This window comes from Ovis canadensis, chromosome 5, assembly GCF_042477335.2.
Source record: "Ovis canadensis isolate MfBH-ARS-UI-01 breed Bighorn chromosome 5, ARS-UI_OviCan_v2, whole genome shotgun sequence".
Taxonomy (NCBI): Eukaryota; Metazoa; Chordata; class Mammalia; order Artiodactyla; family Bovidae; genus Ovis; species Ovis canadensis.
Genome location: NC_091249.1, coordinates 100,882,174 through 100,906,128, shown reverse-complemented (window position 1 = coordinate 100,906,128; position 23,955 = coordinate 100,882,174). Strand labels below are relative to the sequence as shown.

Here is a 23,955-nt window from a genome sequence, read left to right as displayed (position 1 = left end):
CGGAGTGAGGAGGAGGCCACAGTTTCCGAGCCGGTTTAAATGCAGGCTCTTCTTAGCAGTAAACCACACGAATGTATTCATCATTGATTTTCAAATGATAGGTTTCTATATCACTGGTTTAGGATCCACAGCCTCACATTCCTGAATCTATATTATGCCAAAAGAATAACAACTTGGTGGCTGGAAACAGAAATGGTTATTATATGGCTCCAAAATGCTAGCTGGCACAATATGCTAAAAACAGCAGAAATTCACCGGTAAAAGGCAGAATTTATTTGTTCTCAAAAATAACTTTTATGCTCTAAAAATATGAATTTAAGAAGTGTCATCGTGGTTCAAAATATTTTACCTTCAGTATGTAAACACCTTAAAATATGTGACTAATCTTCTAAAATGGCATAATTTCCGAACAAGAGGAAATATTCCAAGAGGAAAAATAGAATGCTTTTCAAATCTTTTTTTTTAAGTTTTAAGTCATTTATTAGGTGAAAACCTAAAATATATGTTTGCTTTTTATCTCCACCCCCCGCCCCCCATCTACTGCTGCCCCAAATCATTGTTTAAAATGTGGGCAAAAGGCTTTGTTGGAATTTCTCAGAATTCACTCTAGAAAAAAAAATTTTTTTCTTAATAAAAAAAAAAGCTTTTCTCAGAGGCTTCGTGCAGCATTTCCATTTTCGCACACTGGCCCAGTGCTCGTCATATCACAGGACAACACATTTCATAAAGCGGTTTTACTTCCTTTTAGCAAAATAACTCCTCCATGCAAACCAGTATCGGCATCTACCAAGCCCGGGTTTTACTTTCTTCTGATCTGTTCAAGCTTCATTGCACTGCTTAACTGACTTTTTTTTCCCCCCTTTCTTTTGAAATTACCCAGCTAATTTTCCATTTGATTGTTTATTTAAACCAGATCTCACACAGGCTTAATAGGTAAGTGACATAGGCATTCAGCGTATCTGTCAGTCTGAGCTTCGGCTGACAGGAAAGAAGAGTGCAAACTTTGTCTCGGTTTTCTCACTCCGTTTTTATCCCATGGAATCTATTAATTAAAACCAAAGCCCTAAGACACATTAAATATAAAAGTCCTCTGAGCATTCTGTTTTATCAAATGTCTTTCTACGTGAACATACCCTTTGTATTTCTCCTAGCCAAAAAAGGTAAATGTGTTTGTTTCTTGTAATCACTTTTGCCACAGAAAACCGTCCAAATTAATTGTGCAAATTTCTTCTTGGCTTTTGGCATTGTTAGTTGGCTTTAGAGAATATAGCTAATTTTCTTGAAGTTTTATTACAGAAGAGCAGCTTATATACAAATTCAACCAACATTTCTTAAGCAGCTACTTTATACTTGATATGTTTTGCCAGGAGGGGGTTGTTTGTTTTATTTTGTGGGGTTTTTCCTCTAGTAAGGTGGAGAATGTTATGCATAATCCAATTGACAGATTTAATCTTGTAGTTATTTGTTATACATTCAGCCTGTTTATTCATGCATAAAATAAGGCAAGTAAAATGAAAGGGATATGAAGAACCAGTATGCTCTAAACATTATTAAAGTTGTGTGTGCATGCTCAGTCATGTCCGACTCTTTGCAACCCCATGTACTGTAGCCTGCCAGGCCCCTCTGTCCATGGGATTTCACAAGCAAGAATACTGGAGTGGGGTGCCATGGCCTCCTCCAGGGGATCTTCCTGACCCAGGGATCGAAACCTCTCCTGCATCTCCTGCATTGGTGGGCAGATTCTTTACCACTGAGCTACTTGGAAAGCCAAAACAGTGTACCTCAAATAGATTCTAATTCAAAAGATGTGCCCAGAAATATCTCCTGAAATATACTAAGGCTTTGCCTTCCTAATTCCTCCCCGTAGCTCGGGTCATCACAAATTTCCAGACTGGATCACACTATCAGGCCTTCCTAAAATATCCCAGTGCTAGTAGACCTCTGTCCCCTTAAGGGCCTGTGTTCCCTCTGCTCTGCAGCCTTCAGGGGTCTGCATTTCCACCATTTAAAACCAAGACACGTAGCCTGGAATTCACAGGCTAACCTCCAGTGAGCTCCACAGCCCAGCCCTCCATATTCCTTCAGAATCTCTGCTTCTTCTCTCATGGGTTCCCTTCTCACCAGGATCCTCACAGAGCCTCTGGCCGTCCTCTATAAATCGCCACCGTGGCCTTCTCCTAGTGCCCGGTCACAAGGCCAGAGATCTTTTTGTCTCCTCTGTTGTTTCAGGACCCACGTCAGTTCTTGCCTCTCCCGTGAATCTTGTTCGGATAATCTCTTCCCTGCTGGGAACCCAGTAGCCCTTCATCTGGATTCCTCCGTGGCACCTCACCCCAGGCTGCCCCATCTTGGTGTGTGCGTCTCGTACACGTCCATATCAGATTGCCACAGAGGACTGCAAGGGCCTTGGAGGACCGGGGCCTTGTCTCTGCTGCCCCACAGCGTAGCAGTTATCATTCGTCCTGGGGTCATAGGGGCTGGGGTTTTGCCATAATGATAATGGCGACAGCAACAACGGGGTTTGACTGTCTCCTTTAGGGAGCTCCAGAAAACAGCTGGCTGGGTTTCCAGCAAGGGCTGTTGAATTGGCCTGGGTGGTTTCTCCGATCCTCCAGTCAGAGACGGTGGAGGAAACAGGGGCTTCCGGTTCAGCTCAGGTTGCATCGACGGCCTCTGCACCTCTGCCGGTCACGGGCCGGTGTATTTTGAGTTCTGAAAAAATGGGCACCTTCAGATAGCCGTTTGTCTGCTAGTGGGAAGGGAAGAACTAAGCATCAGAGACCCAAGAAAACCCTTTCAGGACAGTTCCCACTCGCTGGCTACTCCCGTGCCCTGGGCATCGGCCCTTTAGTGGAGGCTTCACCCTCTCCTTTCAGCTCTGAGAAGGAGTCCTGCTTTCTGAAGTTCTCCGTGAGCAAGAGAGCAGGGCTTCAGGTTCGTCCACTGAGCCTCGAGAGCCATCGGGAGAAATCGCTCAGAGAAAAGGGGAACTGAAGAGCGAAGCGTGTGAGAGGCTGCTGCGCCTCCCACATGTCCTAGAAACTACAGCCTCGCTGGTGTGTCCTTTCCTCGCTTAAGGACACACAGACACACAAAATAAAACCCAAATCGTTGAACCGAAAGAGTGAGTCATGCCAGCCAGGCCTCCGCTGAGCTAGTCAATTAAAGTTCAAGACCAATTCAGTGCTTTTCTTAGGCCCTGAAAGACTGTCTGACTTTCGTCCCAACTTTTTTCTAAGAGAAAAAAATAGACAAATAAAAGTATATGCTGGCTTCCGGACAAGTTGATGTCTCTTAGGTTTCTTCTCATTAGGAGTTTTTAATCTTCCTTCAGCGGCATATTAAAGAACTGATTGGGTTGCTCCTGAGGAGGTTGTCAGTCATCCTGTGAACTTTCCATGTACGTTACTGTTTCATCCTGTTAATGCTTTCTTCATCGTATCATGTAGTGTATGCTCTAGAAACATTTTGTGAGTCCGGATTTTTTTTTTCCTGAGTGCTCTCATTGTTTTCTTTTAACAGGGAACGGGTATGGCAATCCCCGAAACTCACCAGGTCTGCTGGTCTCACCTGGTAACTTGAACAAGAATATGCAAGCGAAATCTCCTCCCCCCATGAATTTAGGGATGAATAACCGTAAACCAGACCTCCGAGTTCTTATTCCACCAGGCAGCAAGAATACGATGCCATCAGTGGTAATGTGAAATTCCATGTTAAATAAATGTTAATAGTGTTTTGTATACGTTTTGCTGTTTTTGTATTTGTCTGACTTGATGGGTTACTTGCATGTTCCCAGAAAATCAACATGTCAGTGCTGTTGCTGCAGCCCTGTTTGGATTTAGCTATTATTTCTGGTAACTGGTTTGCTTTTCCCTTTTCCATGGGAAAAAAAAAAAAAGAACCAACATCTAATAAACTCCATTATCGGGCTGCTGTTCTGGGGCAAAGAAAACATTCCCTTTTAAGGCCCCCAATTTATAATTAGAAAAAAAAATCATTACCTAGTACTCTGCTTATGGGATGTATGATTTGACCATTGGTAGAACCAAACTCACAGAGTGAGGTATTTCATAAGATTTTTACAGGATTGAACTAAATAAGTATGCTCTTAAGGTGCTGACAGTGAAAAATCTTTTTCATAATTTCTAAATGAACTCTCTCCCGTTAATTGGCATTTCTTCTCTTAGGTATATTGCAGTGATAATGTTTAATACATCACATGCCTGTGCAGTACCTCAGTTCTCCTTTCCAAATATGTGTTTAATGCCAGTAATTACCTCTCAAAAACAAATTGCCTTAAAATTCTAGGCAATTGAGAACAAAGGTTATATTTACCATCAAAAAAAAAGTTGTGGCACTTATAAGAATAAATATGAAATATAAGTAATATCCCTGGAAGCTATCATTTTTCCTTCTCCTGGGTCTGAAGGACTAAGGTAAAGATAATCCTGTGGGCCCAAATTCAACAACAAAGAGACTTACATCCCTGTTCTCCAAATTAGCTTTGCTTAAGAGCGACAGAACATTTAAAACCAAGATTCAGTAGACAAATTTAGATCATTCTGCAAACACGTTTTTTTTTTCTTTCTCTGCTCTGTGGCAAGCTTCAGGGTAAAACGGTCCTGCAAGCTGATTAGTTTATTATGGCACAGTGCAGATTAATTTTGAATATCAACCCCCCAAAATTCACATAATATGCAACATTCCCTTTGGAAAAGGATGGGTCTAATAAATAAAACCTCCCACAGGCCATCACCAAGCAGTTTGGGCCACACATGGCAGGCTGTCTCTATCAGCAGATTGATTCCAAGTGCCTTAAAACTGATGCTTTCCCAGGGATTCCATGAGCTGTGGGTCAGGTCTCTGTCAGTGCTAGCCAGGTGCAGTTGCCCCCTTCCTCCAGCAAGTGCACTTTCAAAGTACCATCTTTTTTTTTTTTTTTCCTCAAAATGTGGTGGTGAAATAATAATGGTTGAAACCCTGACCTGTGCTGAAAATTGGATAGATTGTCTTCATGTTGGAGACAAACAGCTCATTAAAGAAAACAAAGAATATCTTTGTAAGGAGTTGTCTTTAGAGTCTGAGTTTTAAAGCTGTTTAAACTGTCATGCCTGTCAGAAGATGCTTTTCCTTTTGTTGAAAAGATTTTGCCCAAGTACAAATATTTACAGACACTAATTAATAAAACTCCTTCCCCATGCTCTCAGTCTGAGGATGTCGACCTGCTCTTGGTAAGTGGTGAGGGCGCATCCCTTCAGTGCTACATGCAAGGAAAAACCCAAAGCAACTGTTAGGTGGAGAGGTGGCAGCAGTAACAAGGAGAGATTTGGAGAGTCAGTGTGTGTCAACATTGATTATTTAGAAATAATTTCAAGTATCACTTACAGGTGAAATACCAGGTTATCTATTTTTCTGTTTTACCCTCTGTAAGTGAAGTGCCATGTTTTCAGTGTATTTTTGGATTTAATTTACAGTACAGTTGTAACAAACAAATGTCCTCAGTTATTTAAAGCCACAAAAATACTTATTTTTCTAAGAATTAAATTCTCACGATATTTAAGTGTATATGAATATTTAATCTCCTTGCTCTAAGGAATTAAATATACACGTTAGCTGTTTTGCCATCTAGTTTGAGGGAAGTTTTAGAAGAATCTGAAAAAAAGTGGTCAGAGCACCACCTGCTGGTCAAAATATGGCATGAACCCTCTACCCATCTGCTCTTGCTATATATACAACTGAACATAAAAACCATCGTGGTTGATTTTAAATTTTTTCCAATTTGCATTTGAATAAAACCTGAAACAATGGAAGTACAGTATACATATTTCATCAGTTTTCAACATAGTCTGTTTTTACCCAGAATAAAGCTATGGAACTTGTTACCAGTTCAGTTGCCTAGGAGATACTGATGTAATGGGTTACTATGGCAACAGCTGGTCTCTTGAAGGATTGTAAATGATAGGGTTGGCAGAGTTCATAGAGACACATGTTAAATGATTAATTTCATGAGATTTGTACCAACTTATCGCTTTATGTGCAAAACTAATACTGAAATCTAGTGTTTTTAAGTTTTAAAAAAATCTATTCCATAATATCTTTTTATTTACTTTAAAAGAATCAAAGGATAAATAACTCCCAGTCTGCTCAGTCATTGGCTACCCCAGTGGTTTCCGTAGCAACTCCTACTTTACCAGGACAAGGGATGGGAGGATATCCATCAGCCATTTCAACAACATATGGTACCGGTGAGTAGTTTTGCCATGTTCAAATAATACATTAAATACTTTCTATTAAAAAGCAAAATGAAAATGATATTACCTATTAGTCTGTTAGGAAGCTTTATTTAATACCTGTGGTGTTCAGATCATTATACCATTACCTATTCATTACTAAGACAAAGTGAATATCCACATGATTCTTTCTTAGTGACCAAAAGTTTTGTTAACCCAACCTGAATTCAACATAGAAGAACAATTTCAAGGAAAATGAGCTGTTATTTTATTTTATTTTTTTTATGTAATACTGAAGCTGAAGCTCCAATACTTCGGCCAGAGCTAACTCATTGGAAAAGACCCTGATGCTGGGAAAGATGGGAGGGCTGGAGGAGAAAGCGGGGACAGAGGATGAGATGATTGGATGCCATCACCAATTCAATGGACATGAGTTTGAGCAAACTCTAGTAGACGGTGAAGGACAGGGAAGCCTGGCATGTTGCAATCCATGGGATCACAGAGTCAGACACAACTTAGTGACTGAACAATAGAAAGCTCACTTTCTCAGGATTGTTTAAAAAATGTTTCTAGATCATCAAATACTAGATACCTGCCTGTGATGCCAGATCGTAGTTCTAATAAACTGAAATTGCTTCCTGTACTATGTTGAAGTTTTCATGGAATACTTAATTTTTTGGTGCATAGTATATATCTCTTTTGAATTAAAATTGTCCCTAATGTTTTATCTCCCTCCCTGCCCAAATTTTTTTAAAGTGTATCATTCAATACTAGAATATTCTAAAGATTGAAAATGATCATCCTGTTCTCCATTTGGTAACTTCCAAATTAATCCTTTTGCCTTCTGCTCTCGTCCTTGCTCTAGAGTACTCTCTGAGTAGTGCAGACCTGTCGTCTCTCTCTGGCTTTAACACCGCCAGCGCTCTTCATCTTGGGTCAGTAACTGGCTGGCAACAACAGCACCTACACAACATGCCACCGTCCGCCCTCAGCCAGCTGGGGTAAGCAATATTACTTCTTTCGTAACACACTTTCATAAATGCGTTTTTAAAGTGACAAATGGCAACCTCTAAGTTTGTGCTCTAATGTCCCTTTAGAGGATGTGAGTTTCTGTTTGATCAAAATCTGAAAGTAATTATCAGGTTAATATCTTTCACATGGCTTAAATATCACTTTCTTTCTTCTTTATGAGGAGGGGAAGCTCTGTGATAATAGGGCATTTTATTTTCCTGTTGTTTTAGGCTGTATTTGTTTCCACTGCTCTCAGTGGTAAAGTTCTCTTCAGTTAAGCTTTCACATAGTTAACATGGGACAGAAGAAAACATTTACAGTTATTAGTTCTTTGAATTTTTGCACTATTTGAGAGTCTTTTTTGCTTCGCATAAACCACATAGTTCTTAATGTGATTAGCATAGTTAGCCTATTACTCAGAGGGTCACCTATTCCACTGATATACAGACTTCATATATTTATAATATACTCATAATATAGTTGTGTATTCATAGATATTGTATGAATATACATATATGTATATGTACACACACACACTAATTATTTAAATTGGGGTATAAAAATAGTTTTGGTTGTTTTCTGAAGTCAAACGGTGTCTGTTTTCTGCCCCCTTGTGGTACTTTTGAGATATGTCTATATTATAGAAGTAACTCCTGTCATTTATCAATGGAAAGGTTCAAATCTTAAAAAGCCCTAAATTCACAAATAATACTGTTTATAAAACCATTAGTTTTATCTTTAAGTTTAAAATATGAACCAAAGACTTGACTTTCAGGTTAAGAACTCCAAAACTTCAGTTAATCTTCAAAAGAAAATACAAGGAGGATATAAAATATTTAAAGATAACCCATTTTTATATGTTAGAAAAATGCTATTTGTTTACCCCACTTTTACCCTTCTGCTGAGTCATTTGTTTAAAATAGTTAGCTAGTTCTATGTTCATATTCTAAGGAGACAATGAGAATAAAATCCTGATTAGAATAAAAATTACTGATTGATATCAGAGCTTCTCTTACCCCTCTCCAGCCCCACTAGCTTTCACATGCTTATGTGCATTTTCCTCACTAATTACTATTGTTGAAACTCTAACCTAAAAATAAAATAAATTCTCTTGACACTGTTGCTCTGCTTCCTTGAAAGATTAACTTTGAAGATATATCACATATTGATCAAGAACACAATATCTCTTTTTAGAATAACATTTAAATTTTGCTAGAAATGTTTAACTATCCACATAGACATGTATTGCAGTAACTTTTTCAGGCAATTGCCACTAAGTACATCGTACCAACAGGCATTCTTAAAGTCATGCACACGGCACTGTGTTTCTATGGTTCAGCAGTAAATCCACCATTTATTGCTTTTTGTCAAAAGTAAAGGTCCCCGTTCCAGTTTTTCACAAAATTCATCCATTATAGGACTAGCTCTCCTTAGAGATTATGTGTCAAAAGTCATATTATTTTCTCTGATATGGCTTTCTTTTGTTTTCAGTAACACCTGAAAATTTGCATTTTTACATAGCAATACATGGATTTATGTATTTTAACTACCTTACAATTTTTTAATTCGCTTCTGGGAAGAGAATTTTATTTTATTTTATTCTACATGGGAAGAATCTAATTCTCTGCTGCCCTTAATAGCAGCTTCAGTAAATGAGAAAGAAGGGACAGCCCTGGACTAGTGAGGAACTGAATTACAGCAGTCAAGGATGGGGCATTTTGTTTAGTTCCGGTTGCTTTCAACACCAATTCTCATGGTGCACGAGTTGACTCTGAATTTAGTCTATATGTTTGTATTGCACTTAATCACTTCCCTTATCCCTCAAATAGATACCCCTTCCAGGCCTTCTAATTTTGGCCTGCCTGCCTTTCTTCTCTGCTCCCTTCCTTCCTTCCTTCCTTCCTTCCTTCCTTCCTTCCTCAAATCCCCCCCACCAGCACACTCATACACACACACAGAGTAGTTTTCAAACGGAGATTCTTTCAGATGGATTAGCCTATGCTCACACAATTAAATCTTAAACTCAAAAAGAAAAAAATCCCAAGTTACAATATTTATGTAAAATAAATTATATAAGCTACCTTTATTCCTTACAATGTCAGTCACTTTTTGAAAAATTGATATTTTCCCAAGCCAAACTAGTCTCAAATACTTGTGTGGTGAATTCACATTCTTTCTAGTAGATACAGTGTTCAAAGCAGAGTAAAATATCTTTCAGCCCACCAAAGCAGATATTCCCCACAGCCCAAGAGGGTCACCACGATTCTTTCTCAGACTTAAACTGTGAAAGAGATCTTCGTATTTTGCTCATGGAAATACCTTTAAATCCTCAAAACTATACTGTTAGCACTCTCTAGTATCTGATTTTATCTAAGCAAGTTGGAAAAACAGCATAAACTGACCAGATACAAGGGATAGAGCAGACTAGAAGGAACTTGCTATCAAGGGTTAGCAAAAGTCATCCTCATACTAATATTTGAGAAAATGACCCTCAAATGTTTTGGTGTTTTTCTCCTACCACCTAACAAAGACAACCTATCTTCTAGAAGCATGTCCATCATCATGCTTTATCATTGTGGGTATTCAGTACACACTGAGAGATGACTTTAAGCCGATTTTTAAAGGGTTAGGTTAAATACAGTGGGATAGTCTAATTTCCAGGCGGAGGCAGTAAGAAATTTGAACAAAGCTCTCCAGTCATGTTTCATTTCTGAACACCATGGGGAAGGTAGGTGTTTTCCCAGCTGGAAGGAAGGCCTCTCCAGTAGCTGGAATCCTACAGCAGGGCTAGATGTGGGAACTTGCGTATCTGGCTTCTGTCTCCCACGCACCTCCTCATCACCCACACATAGGAAGTATCTCACAGTTATCTGTATCTGTATCAAAACTGCATTCTCAAGAACAAGTAGACCAACATGCTTATCTCTGAGTCTAGTATAGCTAAGTGATGTTCAATTCAGTTCAGTCACTCAGTCGTGTCCGACTCTTTGCGACCCCATGGACTGTAGCACACCAGGCTTCCCTGTCCATCACCAACTCTTGGAGGCTACCCAGACTCATGTTCATCGAGTCAGTGATGCCATCCAACCATCTAATCCTCTGTCATCTCCTTCTCTTCCCGCCTTCAATCTTTCCCAGCATCAGGGTTTTTTCCAGTGAGTCATGGCCAAAGTATTGGAGTTTCAGCTTCAGCATCAATCCTTCCAATGAATATTCAGGACTGATTTCCTTTAAGATGGACTGGTTGGATCTCCTTGCAGACCAGGGGACTCTCAAGAGTCTTCTCCAACCCCATAGTCTAAAAGCATCAATTCTTTGGTGTTCAGCTTCTTTATAGTCCAACTCTCACATCCATACATGACTGCTGGAAAAGCCATAGCTTTGACTAGACGGACTTTTGTTGACAAAGTAATGTCTCTGCTTTTTAATATGCTGTCTAGCTTGGTCATAGCTTTTCTTACAAGGAACAAGCGTCTTTTAATTTCATGGCTGCAGTCACCATCTGCAGTGATTTTGGAGCCCAAAAAAATAAAGTCTCTCACTGTTTCCATTATTTCCCCATCTATTTGCCATGAAGTGATGGGACCACGTGCCATGATCTTAGTTTTCTGAATGTTGAGTTTTAAGCCAACTTTTTCACTCTCCTCTTTTACCTTTATTAAGAGGCTCTTTAGTTCTTCTTTACTTTCTGCTATAAGGGTGGTGTCATCTGCACATCTGAGGTTATTGATATTTCTCTCAGCAGTCTTGATTCCAGCTTGTGCTTCATCCAGCCTGGCATTTCACATGATGTACTCTGCATAGAAGTTAGATAAGCAGGGTGACAATATACAGCCTTGATGTACTCATTAAGTGATGTTAATGTTCCTTTTTCTTTTCAAGAACATACTTCTTTGATAATGGAGACTAGGCAATTAAACATCATTCTGTTCTGAATCCCATTGCACAGTATAATGAAGCTGAACCTAAGATATCATTTATAATTCATTACTGTGAATTCAGTGTCCCCAGAACTGCTCAAAATGCTTCATAAATGCTTTCAGTGTCAAATGAAATGCCACCAACTAAGTTTATCTTATCTTGGAGACTAGCCTGTTTGTTTGAAGAAAAGGATAAACAATAAGTATTGTATCTTTTTTGAGGAAGAGATATAGCAAAATCTCTACAAGCCAGCTGACTTTGGGAGAAGAGTGAATAAGTAGAAAAAGCCGCTTCCAAAAGCTGTGTTAAAGAAATATCATTTCAATTATGTTTTGCTCAGTCTGTTGAGATTAACTGCTTATACTGGTTCAACTTACCAAATATTGTTTTCTAATTTTTCATGTCACCCTGCCTGTGAAGACACAATCTAAATGTCAGAGGGCAGACAAAAGTATTTATTGATATGCCACTTTATTTTCAGACACTTAATTGACATTCATCATTAAACAGTTGTGTGACTCATAGTAGAAGCATTTAATTAAATTTTAGTGAAATAGTCTTTCTCATCCAGAGCCAGGAAAATTCTTTCTTCCAGAAATCAAAAGATGATTTCCTCTCACATCAAAATGAATCATTAAGTAACTCTGAACCAAGATAAAATAGTTCACCACTATGGATCCTTTTGAAATACAGGCTCTCTCCCCTCATTTCAATATCTTCTTTATTTAAAGATTATTTAATTAAAACCCTTAGAGAATTAGTATACTAATAGACAGTATAAAATAAAAGCAAGAAATAAATAAAAGTATAAACAGGTGATTGAAAATGACACTCCATGTGGTATCTTGATACAAATGCTGAGACTGCTTTGATTCTGTAAGATTATAAAAGCAAAGGAAAGCAAGCCTTATTAAGGAAACAAACAATTCTCCTTTATGTTAATCTCAACATTAGCTCATCTGTTAATAAGAGTAGGAAAGTAATTCTTTGCCAGTAGGTGGTGCTTTTGTATAAAACATCACTCAAAGATAAGCTCATTTCTAATTTTGTATCTCTTTATAACTTGAACCTGAATCACATCTCCGAAAAACCAAGCCCCAAGTTATTCCTCTTTTTCCTTTGAAATATATACCCATTTTCTCACTGCTTACAATGACAGTTTTAGTACTGAATACCATCTGACTCTCTTCATTGGAAAGTGACATAGTTACCTGCATGCATAGGTGGGTTTGCTCTCCTTTGTTTTAAATAGGTATGTCTATGGACTATTCTTTACCTCCACTCTCCTCTGAAAAAGAGATGTCTGCTCCATGTTGACAATATGGGCTACTAACACTGACTCTAGCCGTGAATGTCAGTCCACTTAGAACATAAGAACAATACAAGCATCTTAAAATTGATGTCAGCAGTATTACTATGGTTTATACTGATCAAAGTCATTGTGATTGCTAGTCTATGCCTAAAGCCTTAATGCTTTTCCCTTCACAACCTCAAGTATCAAATTCTCCCATATTTTGGAAGAAGGGCAAGTTATGCTGTCCTGAAATTAAGGGGGATTAAGGGTTATAAACACCATAAAACCACAGTAAATCCTTCTTTACAACATGCATCAACTAATGACAATAATAAATTAGAGGAGTGGTCTCCTTAGTATCTTTAGCAGGGAGAGACTAGCAATAGTTTTATTCAGGTAGTTGTGTGTAGTATTTTCATCCCATGTAACTGAGAAAACATGAAGAAAGTCAGATTCTCTTAACAGTTTTAGTGGGGTAGGAAGTCTGAGTGTTTTTAAGCCAGTACTGAAAATTTCCTTCCCCATTTTTCCCCCTCCCAAGCTTTTCATCAGAAATGCTTATGGGTAGCATTTTATGGATTCTATTTATTTGAAATTTGAATTCTCTTCACTTTTTCTGAAGACTAGGCAACTTAATGTGTGTATTAAAATGAGGGAAACATTTATATCCCTAGTAAGCAATTTACAGTAATTTTCAAACACAGGTATTACTGAATCAAAGAAGTCTTAATTCAGAACCTAAACCCTGTATCGTTAACTCTTGGATGATATTTTGGAACTAGTCTGGGGAGAAATTCTAGAGACATAGAAAATGCTTTTTCCAGGGTGTCTTGTTAAGAGCTTCCTGAAGCTGTAACCTGTACATTTAGGGAGACTAGAGGTATCATTCAGAGGCCTGGACCAGTTAAACGAAGTCATTATTACCAGGCAAATCAACAAAAGCATCCCAATCGCTCGAAGAAGGCGATGCCCCCAAGTGCTTTCAAGCACCTGGCTCTCCTCCCCTGGGCATGCTCTGATGTCGCTGCAAATCTTTAAGCTGATGTTTTATGTAATTGTGAGTTCCTGGGGGCTCCAGGCCTCCTCAATCTGTAACTGGGTTTCCTTTCCTCCTACAGAGCTTGCACTAGCACTCATTTATCTCAGAGTTCAAATCTCTCCCTGCCTTCTACTCAAAGCCTCAACATCAAGTCAGAACCTGTTTCTCCTCCTAGAGACCGTACCACCACCCCTTCGAGATACCCACAACACACGCGCCACGAGGCGGGGAGATCTCCTGTTGACAGCTTGAGCAGCTGTAGCAGTTCCTACGACGGCAGCGACCGAGAGGATCACCGGAACGAATTCCACTCCCCCATTGGACTCACCAGACCTTCGCCGGACGAAAGGGAAAGTCCCTCAGTCAAGCGCATGCGACTCTCTGAAGGATGGGCAACATGATCAGATTATTACTTAATAGTTTTTTTTTTTTTCTTGCAGTGTGTGTGTGTGCTATACCTTAATGGGGAAGGGGGGTCGATATGCATTATATGTGCTGTGTGTGGAAAAAAAAAAAAAGTCAGGTACTCTGTTTTGTAAAAGTACTTTTAAATTGCCTCAGTGATACAGTATAAAGATAAACAGAAATGCTGAGATAAGCTTAGCACTTGAGTTGTACAACAGAACACTTGTACAAAATAGATTTTAAGGCTAACTTCTTTTCACTGTTGTGCTCCTTTGCAAAATGTATGTTACAATAGATAGTGTCATGTTGCAGGTTCAACGTTATTTACATGTAAATAGACAAAAGGAAACATTTGCCAAAAGCGGCAGATCTTTACTGAAAGAGAGAGCAGCTGTTATGCAACATATAGAAAAGTGTATAGATGTTTTTGGACAGACCCGGCAAAGGGTGGCCACGGTTAAACGTTAGGAACACACCAGGTCACCTAATACCCACCCCGAGAATGCTCACAAACCTGCAGGCACATCCTTGACGTATGGCACTCATGAAACAAGGATCGATGACCATTAAAAGAGGACCATACCTATTTTTAAAAAATGTGGAGTTTGAGGGCTAACGTATTTAATTAAATAAATAAATAAATCTGGGTCTGCATCTCTTATTAAATAAAAATATAAAAATATGTACATTACATTTTGCTTATTTTCATATAAAAGGTAAGACAGAGTTTGCAAAGCATTTGTGGCTTTTTGTAGTTTACTTAAGCCAAAATGTGTTTTTTTCCCCCTTGATAGCTTCGCTAATATTTTAAAACAGTCCTGTAAAAAAACCAAAAAGGACTTTTTGTATAGAAAGCACTACCCTACCCAAGCCATGAGGAACTCCATGCTTTGCTAACCAAGATAACTGTTTTCTCTTTGTAGAAGTTTTGTTTTTGAAATGTGTATTTCTAATTATATAAAATATTAAGAATCTTTTAAAAAATCTGTGAAATTAACATGCTTGTGTATAGCTTTCTAATATATATAATATTATGGTAATAGCAGAAGTTTTGTTATCTTAATAGCGGGAGGGGGGTATATTTGTGCAGTTGCACATTTGAGTAACTATTTTCTTTCTGTTTTCTTTGACTCTGCATACATTTTATAAGTTCAAGGTCAGCTGTCAAAAGGATAACCTGTGGGATTAGAACATATCACATTGCAACACCCTAAATTGTTTTTAATCCATTAGCAATCTATTGGGTCAACTGACTTCCATTGTATATACTAATTAGTTTCTTTCATGCTATTTTTTTGTTTTTGTTTTTGCATTTTTATCAAATGCAGGGCCCCTTTCTGATCTCACCATTTCACCAAGCATCTTGGAATTCAGTAAGTGAATAAATACCCTAAACTTGCCCGTATCCTAAATTTTCTGGTTGGTTTTCAGCCTAGAATTTGATAATGCTTTTAAGAAATATGCCCAGAATAGAGAGCTGTGTCGGGGCACATGTCCTGCCAATATAGCCCTAGAAACAAGTGATATGGAGTTTGCTTGATGCATGAGTTATAAATTCCCACAGAAGAAAAATGTGAAAGACTGGGTGCTAGATAAGAAGGAAGCAGGAAAAGGGATAGTTGCTTCGTCATCCGTTTTTAATTATTTTAACTGACCCTCCACAATCTTGTCAGCAATATAGGACTGTTGAACAATCCCGATGTGTCAGGACCCCCAAATGTCACTTCTGCATAAAGCATGTATGTCATCTATTTTTTCTTCAATAAAGAGATTTAATAGCCATTTCAAGAAATCCCATTAAAGAACCTCTCTATGTCCCTTTTTTTTTTAATAATGATGACTCTTGTCTAATATTCGTCTATAAGGGATTAATTTTCAGACCCTTTAAAAAGTGAGTGCCATAAAAAAAAAAAAGTTGATATATATTGTTTAAAAGAGATTTCAGTCTAGGAACGATTTTTCCTTCTCTTGGAATGTGAAGATCTGTCGATTCATCTCCAATCGTACACACTGACATGCACAGCAAAGAAGATGAGACAGTAAGACTGACACTCTATACCAGGTGTAGGGCATTTCTGATCCATTGTTTTCTTTTTCTTGCGTAGTTGCTATGTGTTTCTCCTTGTAAAAGGCTGCCACTGGGTGGCAAAAGCCAAGAGACCTTACTAACGAGGCTATATTTTTCTTAACTTGATCTGAAATCCACAATTAGACCACAATGCACCTTTGGTTGTATCCATATAGGATGCTAGCCTGCCTTGTACTAACGTTTTTATATACTAAATCAAACAAGAAAAACTCTATCAACCATTTCATCTATCCCACTCCTCAAGGTATCCATGAAACACAAAAGAAAAACATTTATGCAGAGGAAAAACAGAAAGTCATCCCTAAAAACACACACATTCACACGCAGGGGAAAAAACTAAGGAAAATCATTCTCCTCACCATAGACTTGATCCCATTCTTAACAATCCATCCTTACAACTTGATGTGTATAAAATATGCAAACGTCACAAATGTTGTTTGTCATTTCTGAACACTTTATCAATAACTTACCACTGGGTGGGAAAGGGTCACTATGTGAAAATATGAAAAAATAGCCATATTAATTTTTTTAACCTGCAATTTGCCTCAGCAACAAAGAAAAAGTGATTTTCTAAATGCTGAAGATAAAGTAAGCTCAAGTACCAGCAGAAGCCTTGGCTATTCATAGCAGGTCTGACAATAGTTTTATAAGAACATGGAAAGAACAGAATCACTTGAGAATGGATGCCAGTCATCTCTTGTTCCCACCACTGAATTCATAGAAAGTGGTGGCAAGACGGCAAAGGGATAATCTGAGAATATTTTAAAGATGATTTAATGAGAAGAAGCACAATTTTGATTGTGATGAGTCACTTTCTGTAAACATTGCTATCTTTGCCCTTATCTGTAATTTACCATTTGTTGTATTTGCAAAGCTAGTATGGTTTTGGGTTTTTATCATGGTAAATCCTTTGTATTCAGGAGTTTAGGGCAGAGCCCTGAGGGAGTATTATTTTGCATAACCCATCCTAGAGCAACATTTTAGGCAACATTCTTCATTGCAAGTAAAAGAACCATAAGTGGCATTTTACACAGCTTACAAGTATTGTTATATCTAGTCCTATTTTAGAAGATTTTTTGGTAATATTAAGCTTAAATACTGATAACACTGATGCAATATCTGCGAGCTGCACAACCTGTATGCATTGGTGCATGGAGGGCTGTTCATTTCAACCTTTTTTAAAATTGTGTTTTTTAGTAAAATGGCTTATTTTTTCCCAAAGGTGGAATTTAGCATTTTATAATGATGAATATAAAAATACCTGTCATCCTCAGATCATTTTAAAGTTAACTAAAGATTTTTTAAAATTCCAATACACTTTTTAAAAGAATGTCTGCCCTCTCACACTTTTATGTATTTATTTTTCCTACATACCCATCTTTTAATTTAGAGATAGCATTTTTTTCACCCCCTTTATCCTTGTGTTTGTTTTTCCAGAGAGTAAATGCTTTGTATTTCTTTCTTTCAAAAAAAAAAAAAGGTGTTTTTTTTTTTAAAGAAGCAGCCACTTGAACCCTCAATAAAGGCTGTTGCCTAAGCATGGCATACTTCATCTGTTCCCGTTCGTGCCATCTGCTGTGATGTCGTCACATATATGGCATTAATTTCCTGCCACTCCAGATCTTTTGAAGATTGATGGAATACTGGTGTCTGTTAGAATGCTTCAGACTACAAGATGTAATTAAAGGCTTTCCTTAATATGTTTTAACCAAAGATGTGGAGCAATCCAGGCCACATATCTTCTACATTAAATTTGTCCATTTTGGTTATTTCCACAATCGAGTATTGCATTTTGCCTTCCCTGTTCATACCTCAAATTGATCCATACCTCAGTTTAATTCAGAGAGGTCAGCTAAGAGACGGATCCCATTGTGGTTTGAATGCAGAACCAGTGTTCTCTTTGAACGAAGCCGCCCTGGGTCACTGTAGGCATAGGACTTGGATTGCTTCAGATGGTTTGCTGTATCATTTTTCTCCTTTTTCTTTTTCTGGGGACTTGTTTCCATTAAATGACAGTGATTAAAATAGCTTGTAAATGAGGGCATACAAGCATTTGCAACAAATATTCAAATAGAGGCTCACAGCGGCATAAGCTGGACTTTGTCGCCACTAGATGACAAGATGTTATAACTAAGTTAAACTACATCTGTGTATCTCAAGGGACTTAATTCAGCTGTCTGTAGTGAATAAAAGTGGGGAATTTTCAAAAGTTTCTCCTGCTGGAAATAAGGTATAATTTGTATTTTGCAGACAATTCAGTAAAGTTACTGGCTTTCTTAGTGATGCAGTGTCTGTGGTGCATTTTTTTTTAATGTTTGGCTGTTGAAATGTATCGCACTTTCTCTTGTTTTCTTAAAGCAGCTTTTCCCACAAGCACAAGTGAGCTTTCTAGTCTTCAACTCAAAATACTCAAAAGCCAGGGCATTTGTATTTTGCAGGGACGGAGAATGTGAATTGGATCTCTGCTCTTGGGGTTATGCAGGTATACACCTAGTGTGGGAAGTTCGGGTTTCTCATCAAGTGATTGAACTTGTTATCAAATCAGTCCCCTGATGATCTTTGATAAATTACTTCAATACATACACAGACTTTTCCAAAAGTCATTGTGCAAGGCAACCCCATGTTTAAAGCACTTCCAGACTTATTTTTCTTCATCAGAAAAGTGTTTTTAACCCAAAGCGGTTGAAACATAGGCATCTGTCTCAGTATTTGAGAGAATTAGTGGATCCATCCATTTTTAGAAACCATAAAGTATCTCCATTGGTGAAACTTAATTATAATTTCTACAGGAAATGTCCTTAGATCACCATAGAGATTAATTTAGGAACTGAAAAGGAAGTCAGGGAGGCACTGGCCAGCCAACTCTAGAACTGTTCTCTTTATCCATTGTCAGCAAACATTTATTAAGCAACTATTAATATGTAATCTGGGGCTTCCCAGGGGGCTCACCTGGGTAAAGAACCTGCTTGTAGCGCAGGAGATACAAGAGACCATAGGTTCAATTCCTGAGTTGGGACGATCTGCTGGAGAAGGGCATGGCAACCCACCCTGGTATTCTTGCCCGGGAAATTAAGTGGACAGAGGAGCCTGGCAGGCTACAGTCCATTGGATTGCATAAAGTCAGGCACAACTGAACAACTCAGCACAGCACAGCACACGCGTAACTCATGTGGCAGATTCCAGAATGAATGAAGATTAGCTCTTGCTCTTAATAAACTTAGAACCTAATAGGAGATTAAAAGACAAAAAATGGGTAGGGTGGGAGGAAGGCCCGGATGGAGAAGGACAGGGTGGCTTTGTGGGCCCAAGACCTCTGCAGTCCCACGTGGCCCTCCACTTTGCTTCTGTGGCCACCATCTGGATAATCTTTCAGTTTTGTAAGTGAGGTCATTTAGGACGATAGCGCATGGGTGTGAGCAGAGGCGATTCGCAGAGACAAACGTGGAAAGTTTGAATTGTAGTAGCTTGAGAGGCACTTTGTCCTTGCTCTTTAAGAAAGGACATTTTCACTTTGCAGTGAGCCCTGGGAATTACTGGACGAGAGCGACCTACAAGGAGGAAATAGCAGGGACCACGGCACAGGGATGGGAGAGCAGGAGATAAGTTTGCAGGAATGGTGGCCCACCCTGTTTATAGTATCTGTAGGTGTTGGAGGAGGTTGTGGAGAGGTCACAACAACTAGTTGATCAGAGAGGTGGACTCGGGCAGCTCCTCACCCCCTGCCCTGTCCCTGGAAGGTACATTCTGCCCACAGTGGGGGCCGTTTTCAAGAATCCAGCCTTGAGAGAGCAAGGTGGTGTTGAGATCATCTGGACAGTACATTGATGAACCCAGTTAAGGCCTCTATCTAACCTTTTAAGGGAATTCCCTGGTGATCTAGTGGTTAGGACTCAGTGCTTTCACTGCCACGGTTCCAGCGTCATTCCCTGGTCAGGGAACTAAGATCACACAAGCCGCATGGCCAAAAAAAAAAAAAAAAACCCTTTGAAGGTTCTGGTGGGCGGGTGCAGAGATTCACTTGTATTGCAGCCACCCAAGACAAGCCTGCTATGTAAGTTTCTTTACTTAGTAAACTTGCCACCCACCCGCCTGAAGTGGCCTGCCTCTTTCTTTGCTCTCTCCTTCCCCTCTGTGTACAGAGGCAGGCAGGCTCCCACAACACTGCAAGAGTTGGTTGGGTGTCCAATTATACAATTGCAATTTTAAGAAGTCTAGGATTTTAGAAATGAAAGATTACAAGAGATGGAATTGTTAAAGTAGAGCAAATGATCAGGTTTATGGTAGGAGTGATGATGGATAAGGAATTTATAGTTTCATGCTTAAATGCTGAGGAGCCCAGTAATGTTCAAATTGGATAAGGAGAAGTCATTGCTTTGCCAGGAAGGTAATTAATTCAAGTTTCCAGCCTGTGGAGTTTGAGTGATATCCAAGAAGAATATGAGAATTTTGTAGGTATAGACTTGATCTCAGTTAATCTGAAAGTAAAGTTTCGGATGATACTAACAGGGAGGTGATGGTGAAGGCTACGCCTTTGAATGAGTGTCAAGGGGAAGGGCAAGGGAGAGGGGAGAAGTAGGCTTGGAAGGGAATGTTGCAGAGGAGAGGCCTACAGAGAAGGGACAAGGTCAAGAAATGTAGTTAGAAGGAAAACCCAAAAGTGCTCTCAAGGCAAGAAGAGGTTTCAAGAAAAGAAAAATCAGCATTCGACAGTGTCCAGTGCTTTATTGCGGTCCCAGAGGAAGAAAATCAAGGAAGGGTGATATCTGAGAATAACTCAGTGGTTTGGGAGAGAGGAGAGACCACAAGAGCTGGCCTAGCAGATGTGAGATTTTTGTTACTGAGTCTAAGCTTGCTCTGCTCGCCAAACAACAAGCCAATGAATCAGACAAGGGGTTGAGGCAAGGAAAAGACTGTAATAGGCGAGCTGGCTGACCCAGAAGATGGCAGGCTAGCCCCTTGAAAAAACCATCTTCTGAGGGTCTGGATGCCAGGTTCTTTTATAGATCAGAGATGAGGGAGGTAAGGAAGCAAAGTAAAAAGGCCTTTAATTTTACAAGCATCTAGAATGGAAACCTTAGGCAGGGGCTGTGTTAATTTCTCCCTTCCTGCCATCTATAGGTGGACAGGCTTCTGACAAAGGCACTTTAGTGCAACAGGCAGGCAGAAGGGCAGGATTCTCTGAGGCGAGCCATCCTCTATGATTGTAATAACAAAAGCAACGAAAAGCAAGTCGAAGCATGGAGTCAGAATTGGCTTCTCCTCTGCAACAATTTCTGGCAGCAAACATAAACTAATCTACGATATTTGTGGTTAAGAGAGCAGACATGAAGGGCTAGCAGGGTAAGGGTCAAGGGAAAGGCCAGGTGGAAACTGTCTGTGTCTGTAGACTGGAAAAGACCTAAGGGAGCAGAACACAAACATGAACCTCCCTAGCCAAAGCCTGGAGGATCACGCTTTGTGTCCCACGGGTCCAATTTGGATGTGGCCGTTTTATTTCAATGATGTTTGGGAGTCTGGATTGAATAGAGTTATTGAATTTGATACATGAAATCGACCTAAAACAGAGCATCTGAGTTTTCACTTTGTGAATTGAGGAAGTCCTTTTTCCATTTTGTTTACATATTATTACGGTCTCTTTTTACATGTTATCCTTACAGACAGACTCTGAAGCAAGATCCAGGGATGGGAGAGGAAAGTCAAGCTCACTTCCCCACTGTGTGTTTCCCTTGAATTCCCACTGTGTCTATTTGATATCTCCATCATCAAAAATAAGGCTATTCTTTTAACCTCTCCTCTTCTAGGTACAGTCTCTTTCCTGGGGGACCTCTGCCTGAGAGTTATGTCGTGGTCCAGGCGCGAGTTGGAAAAGAATTTCCAGACATGAGACAGAATGAGAGGGAAGTAAAGTTTATTAGAGTGAGAGACACTGTTAGAACAGCAGGCCAGCTCAAGGGAGAACCAACATTGAACAGGGGTCCTTAGTCCACTTTCATACCCAGGGTACAAGGAGCAGGATCAGGTCTTGCAGATCATTTGCTGATTGGATGAGGCATGCATACTGGATGCGGGGAGAGTAGGGCAAATACCTTCTCCCTATGGGGTAGGAGGGCAGACAGGTTATACTGTTCCATTAGTAGTTACAGCATGGGGGAGGGAAGGACCATAAGGGTCTGGTTTTTCCATCCCTGTATTCCAAGACCCTCCTTGGTTTTATCTGCTCTTTCATCCTTGGGTCACCACAACTGATAGTCAGGAAAACAAGTAGGAAAATGTTCGTATTTTCTGGCCATAAAGTGGTTTCTGGTTTTAGCAATAGCCTTACCAGATCCTTAGCTCCATCACAACCCCAGTCTTGATCAGCTTACACTTGGGGAAGAACCTCAGCTCTAAAGCAACCATCTCTAACAGCCAATCTCTGCTCTGGGCCAAATAGAAATCTTAGTCCCCTTTGAATCTAGTAACTGGAACAAAGGTCAGGCTGAAAGGAAGGAGCATCTGTCCTAAGGAGTCTTGCCCTCACGCACCAGTGCAGTTTATTTCCTCTTGTGCGAGGTCAATTCCCTTGCGCCCCCGCCCCTCGCCCCACCCCAAAGAAAGCACAGGTGCCTGCTGGTTGCAACAGTCAGGCAACCAGAGGAAATAAACTGCACTGCTGCATGAGGACAAGACTCGTTATGGTGGATGTTGAGAACCTTCTCTGCAGTGAAATTGGCTTTCATTTTCTTGTTTTACCTGCTCAGTGACATTGGATGCTGTTTTCCCAGAGGTCGTCTAGTCTCCCCAGTTGAGAATCAGACTAGCTTTGCTCCTCACAAGCTAAAGTAGCATTTGTCAAGTTACTAATTCCAAGTGTCAGTTTTCTCAGTTAAGACTTAAGTCCCAGTGTTGCTCCAAGGCCCAATTAAGACTGTCCTAGGTGACACTGAGGGTCGGACACGACTGAGCGACTTCACGTTCACTTTTCACTTTCATGCATTGAAGAAGGAAATGGCAACCCACTCCAGTGTTCTTGCCTGGAGAATCCCAGGGACGGGGGAGCCTGGTGGGCTGCCGTCTGTGGGGTCACACAGAGTTGGACACGACTGAAGTGACTTAGCAGCAGGTAACACTACCTTTATGGCAGAAAGTGAAGAGGAACTAAAAAGCCTCTTGAGGGAAGTGAAAGAGGAGAGTGAAAGAGTTGGCTTAAAGCTCAATATTCAGAAAACTAAGATCATGGCATCTGGTCCCATCACTTCATTGGAAATAGATGGGGAAGCAGTAGAAACACTGTTAGACTTTATTTTGGGGGGTCTCCAAAATCACTGCAGATGATGATTGCAGCCATGAAATTAAAAGACACTTACTCCTTGGAAGAAAAGTTATGAGCAACCTAGATAGTATATTCAAAAGCAGAGACATTACTTTGCCAACAAAGGTCCGTCTAGTCAAGGCTATGGTTTTTCCAGTGGTCACGTATGGATGTGAGAGTTGGACTGTGAAGAAAGCTGAGTGCCAAAGAATTGATGCTTTTGAACTGTGGTGTTGGAAAAGACTCTTGAGAGTCCCTTGGACTGCAAGGAGATCCAACTAGTCCATTCTAAAGGGGATCAGTCCTGGGTGTTCTTTGGAAGGAATGATGCTAAAGCTGAAACTCCAGTACTTTGGCCACCTCATTCAAAGAGTTAACTCACTGGAAAAGACTCTGATGCTGGGAGCATCAGGTTGGGGGCAGGAAGAAAAGGGGATGACAGAGGATGAGATGGCTGGATGGCATCACCGACTCGATGGATGTGAGTTTGAGTGAACTCTGGAGTTGGTGATGGACAGGGAGGCCTGGTATGCTGCAATTCATAGGGTCACAAAGAGTCGTACACGACTGAGCAGCTGAACTGAACTGAACTGAACTGAACTGAACTGAACTGAGGGGCTAAGCACTGAACAGGTCAAGATCCTTACTCACCCTAAAAGTTATTCAAAATACAAA

General features: G+C 39.8%; 1 protein-coding gene across 25 annotated transcripts in view; it reads left to right on the top strand.

The window, feature by feature from the left end:
* MEF2C (myocyte enhancer factor 2C) overlaps positions 1-18,272 on the top strand; it is a 178,280-nt gene extending 160,008 nt beyond the window's left edge. For 13 of the 25 annotated variants that reach the window (XM_069590071.1, XM_069590088.1, XM_069590075.1 and 10 more), the window contains 4 exons: positions 3,523-3,695; positions 6,116-6,245; positions 7,096-7,231; positions 13,575-18,272. In XM_069590071.1, the coding sequence (XP_069446172.1) occupies positions 3,523-3,695; positions 6,116-6,245; positions 7,096-7,231; positions 13,575-13,896 (761 nt within the window). In that variant the 3' untranslated portion in view covers positions 13,897-18,272. The remainder of the gene's footprint in view (positions 1-3,522; positions 3,696-6,115; positions 6,246-7,095; positions 7,232-13,574) is intronic. The other 12 variants (XM_069590079.1, XM_069590080.1, XM_069590092.1 and 9 more) reach the window with 1 other exon arrangement.
* The last annotated feature ends 5,683 nt before the right edge of the window (positions 18,273-23,955 follow it).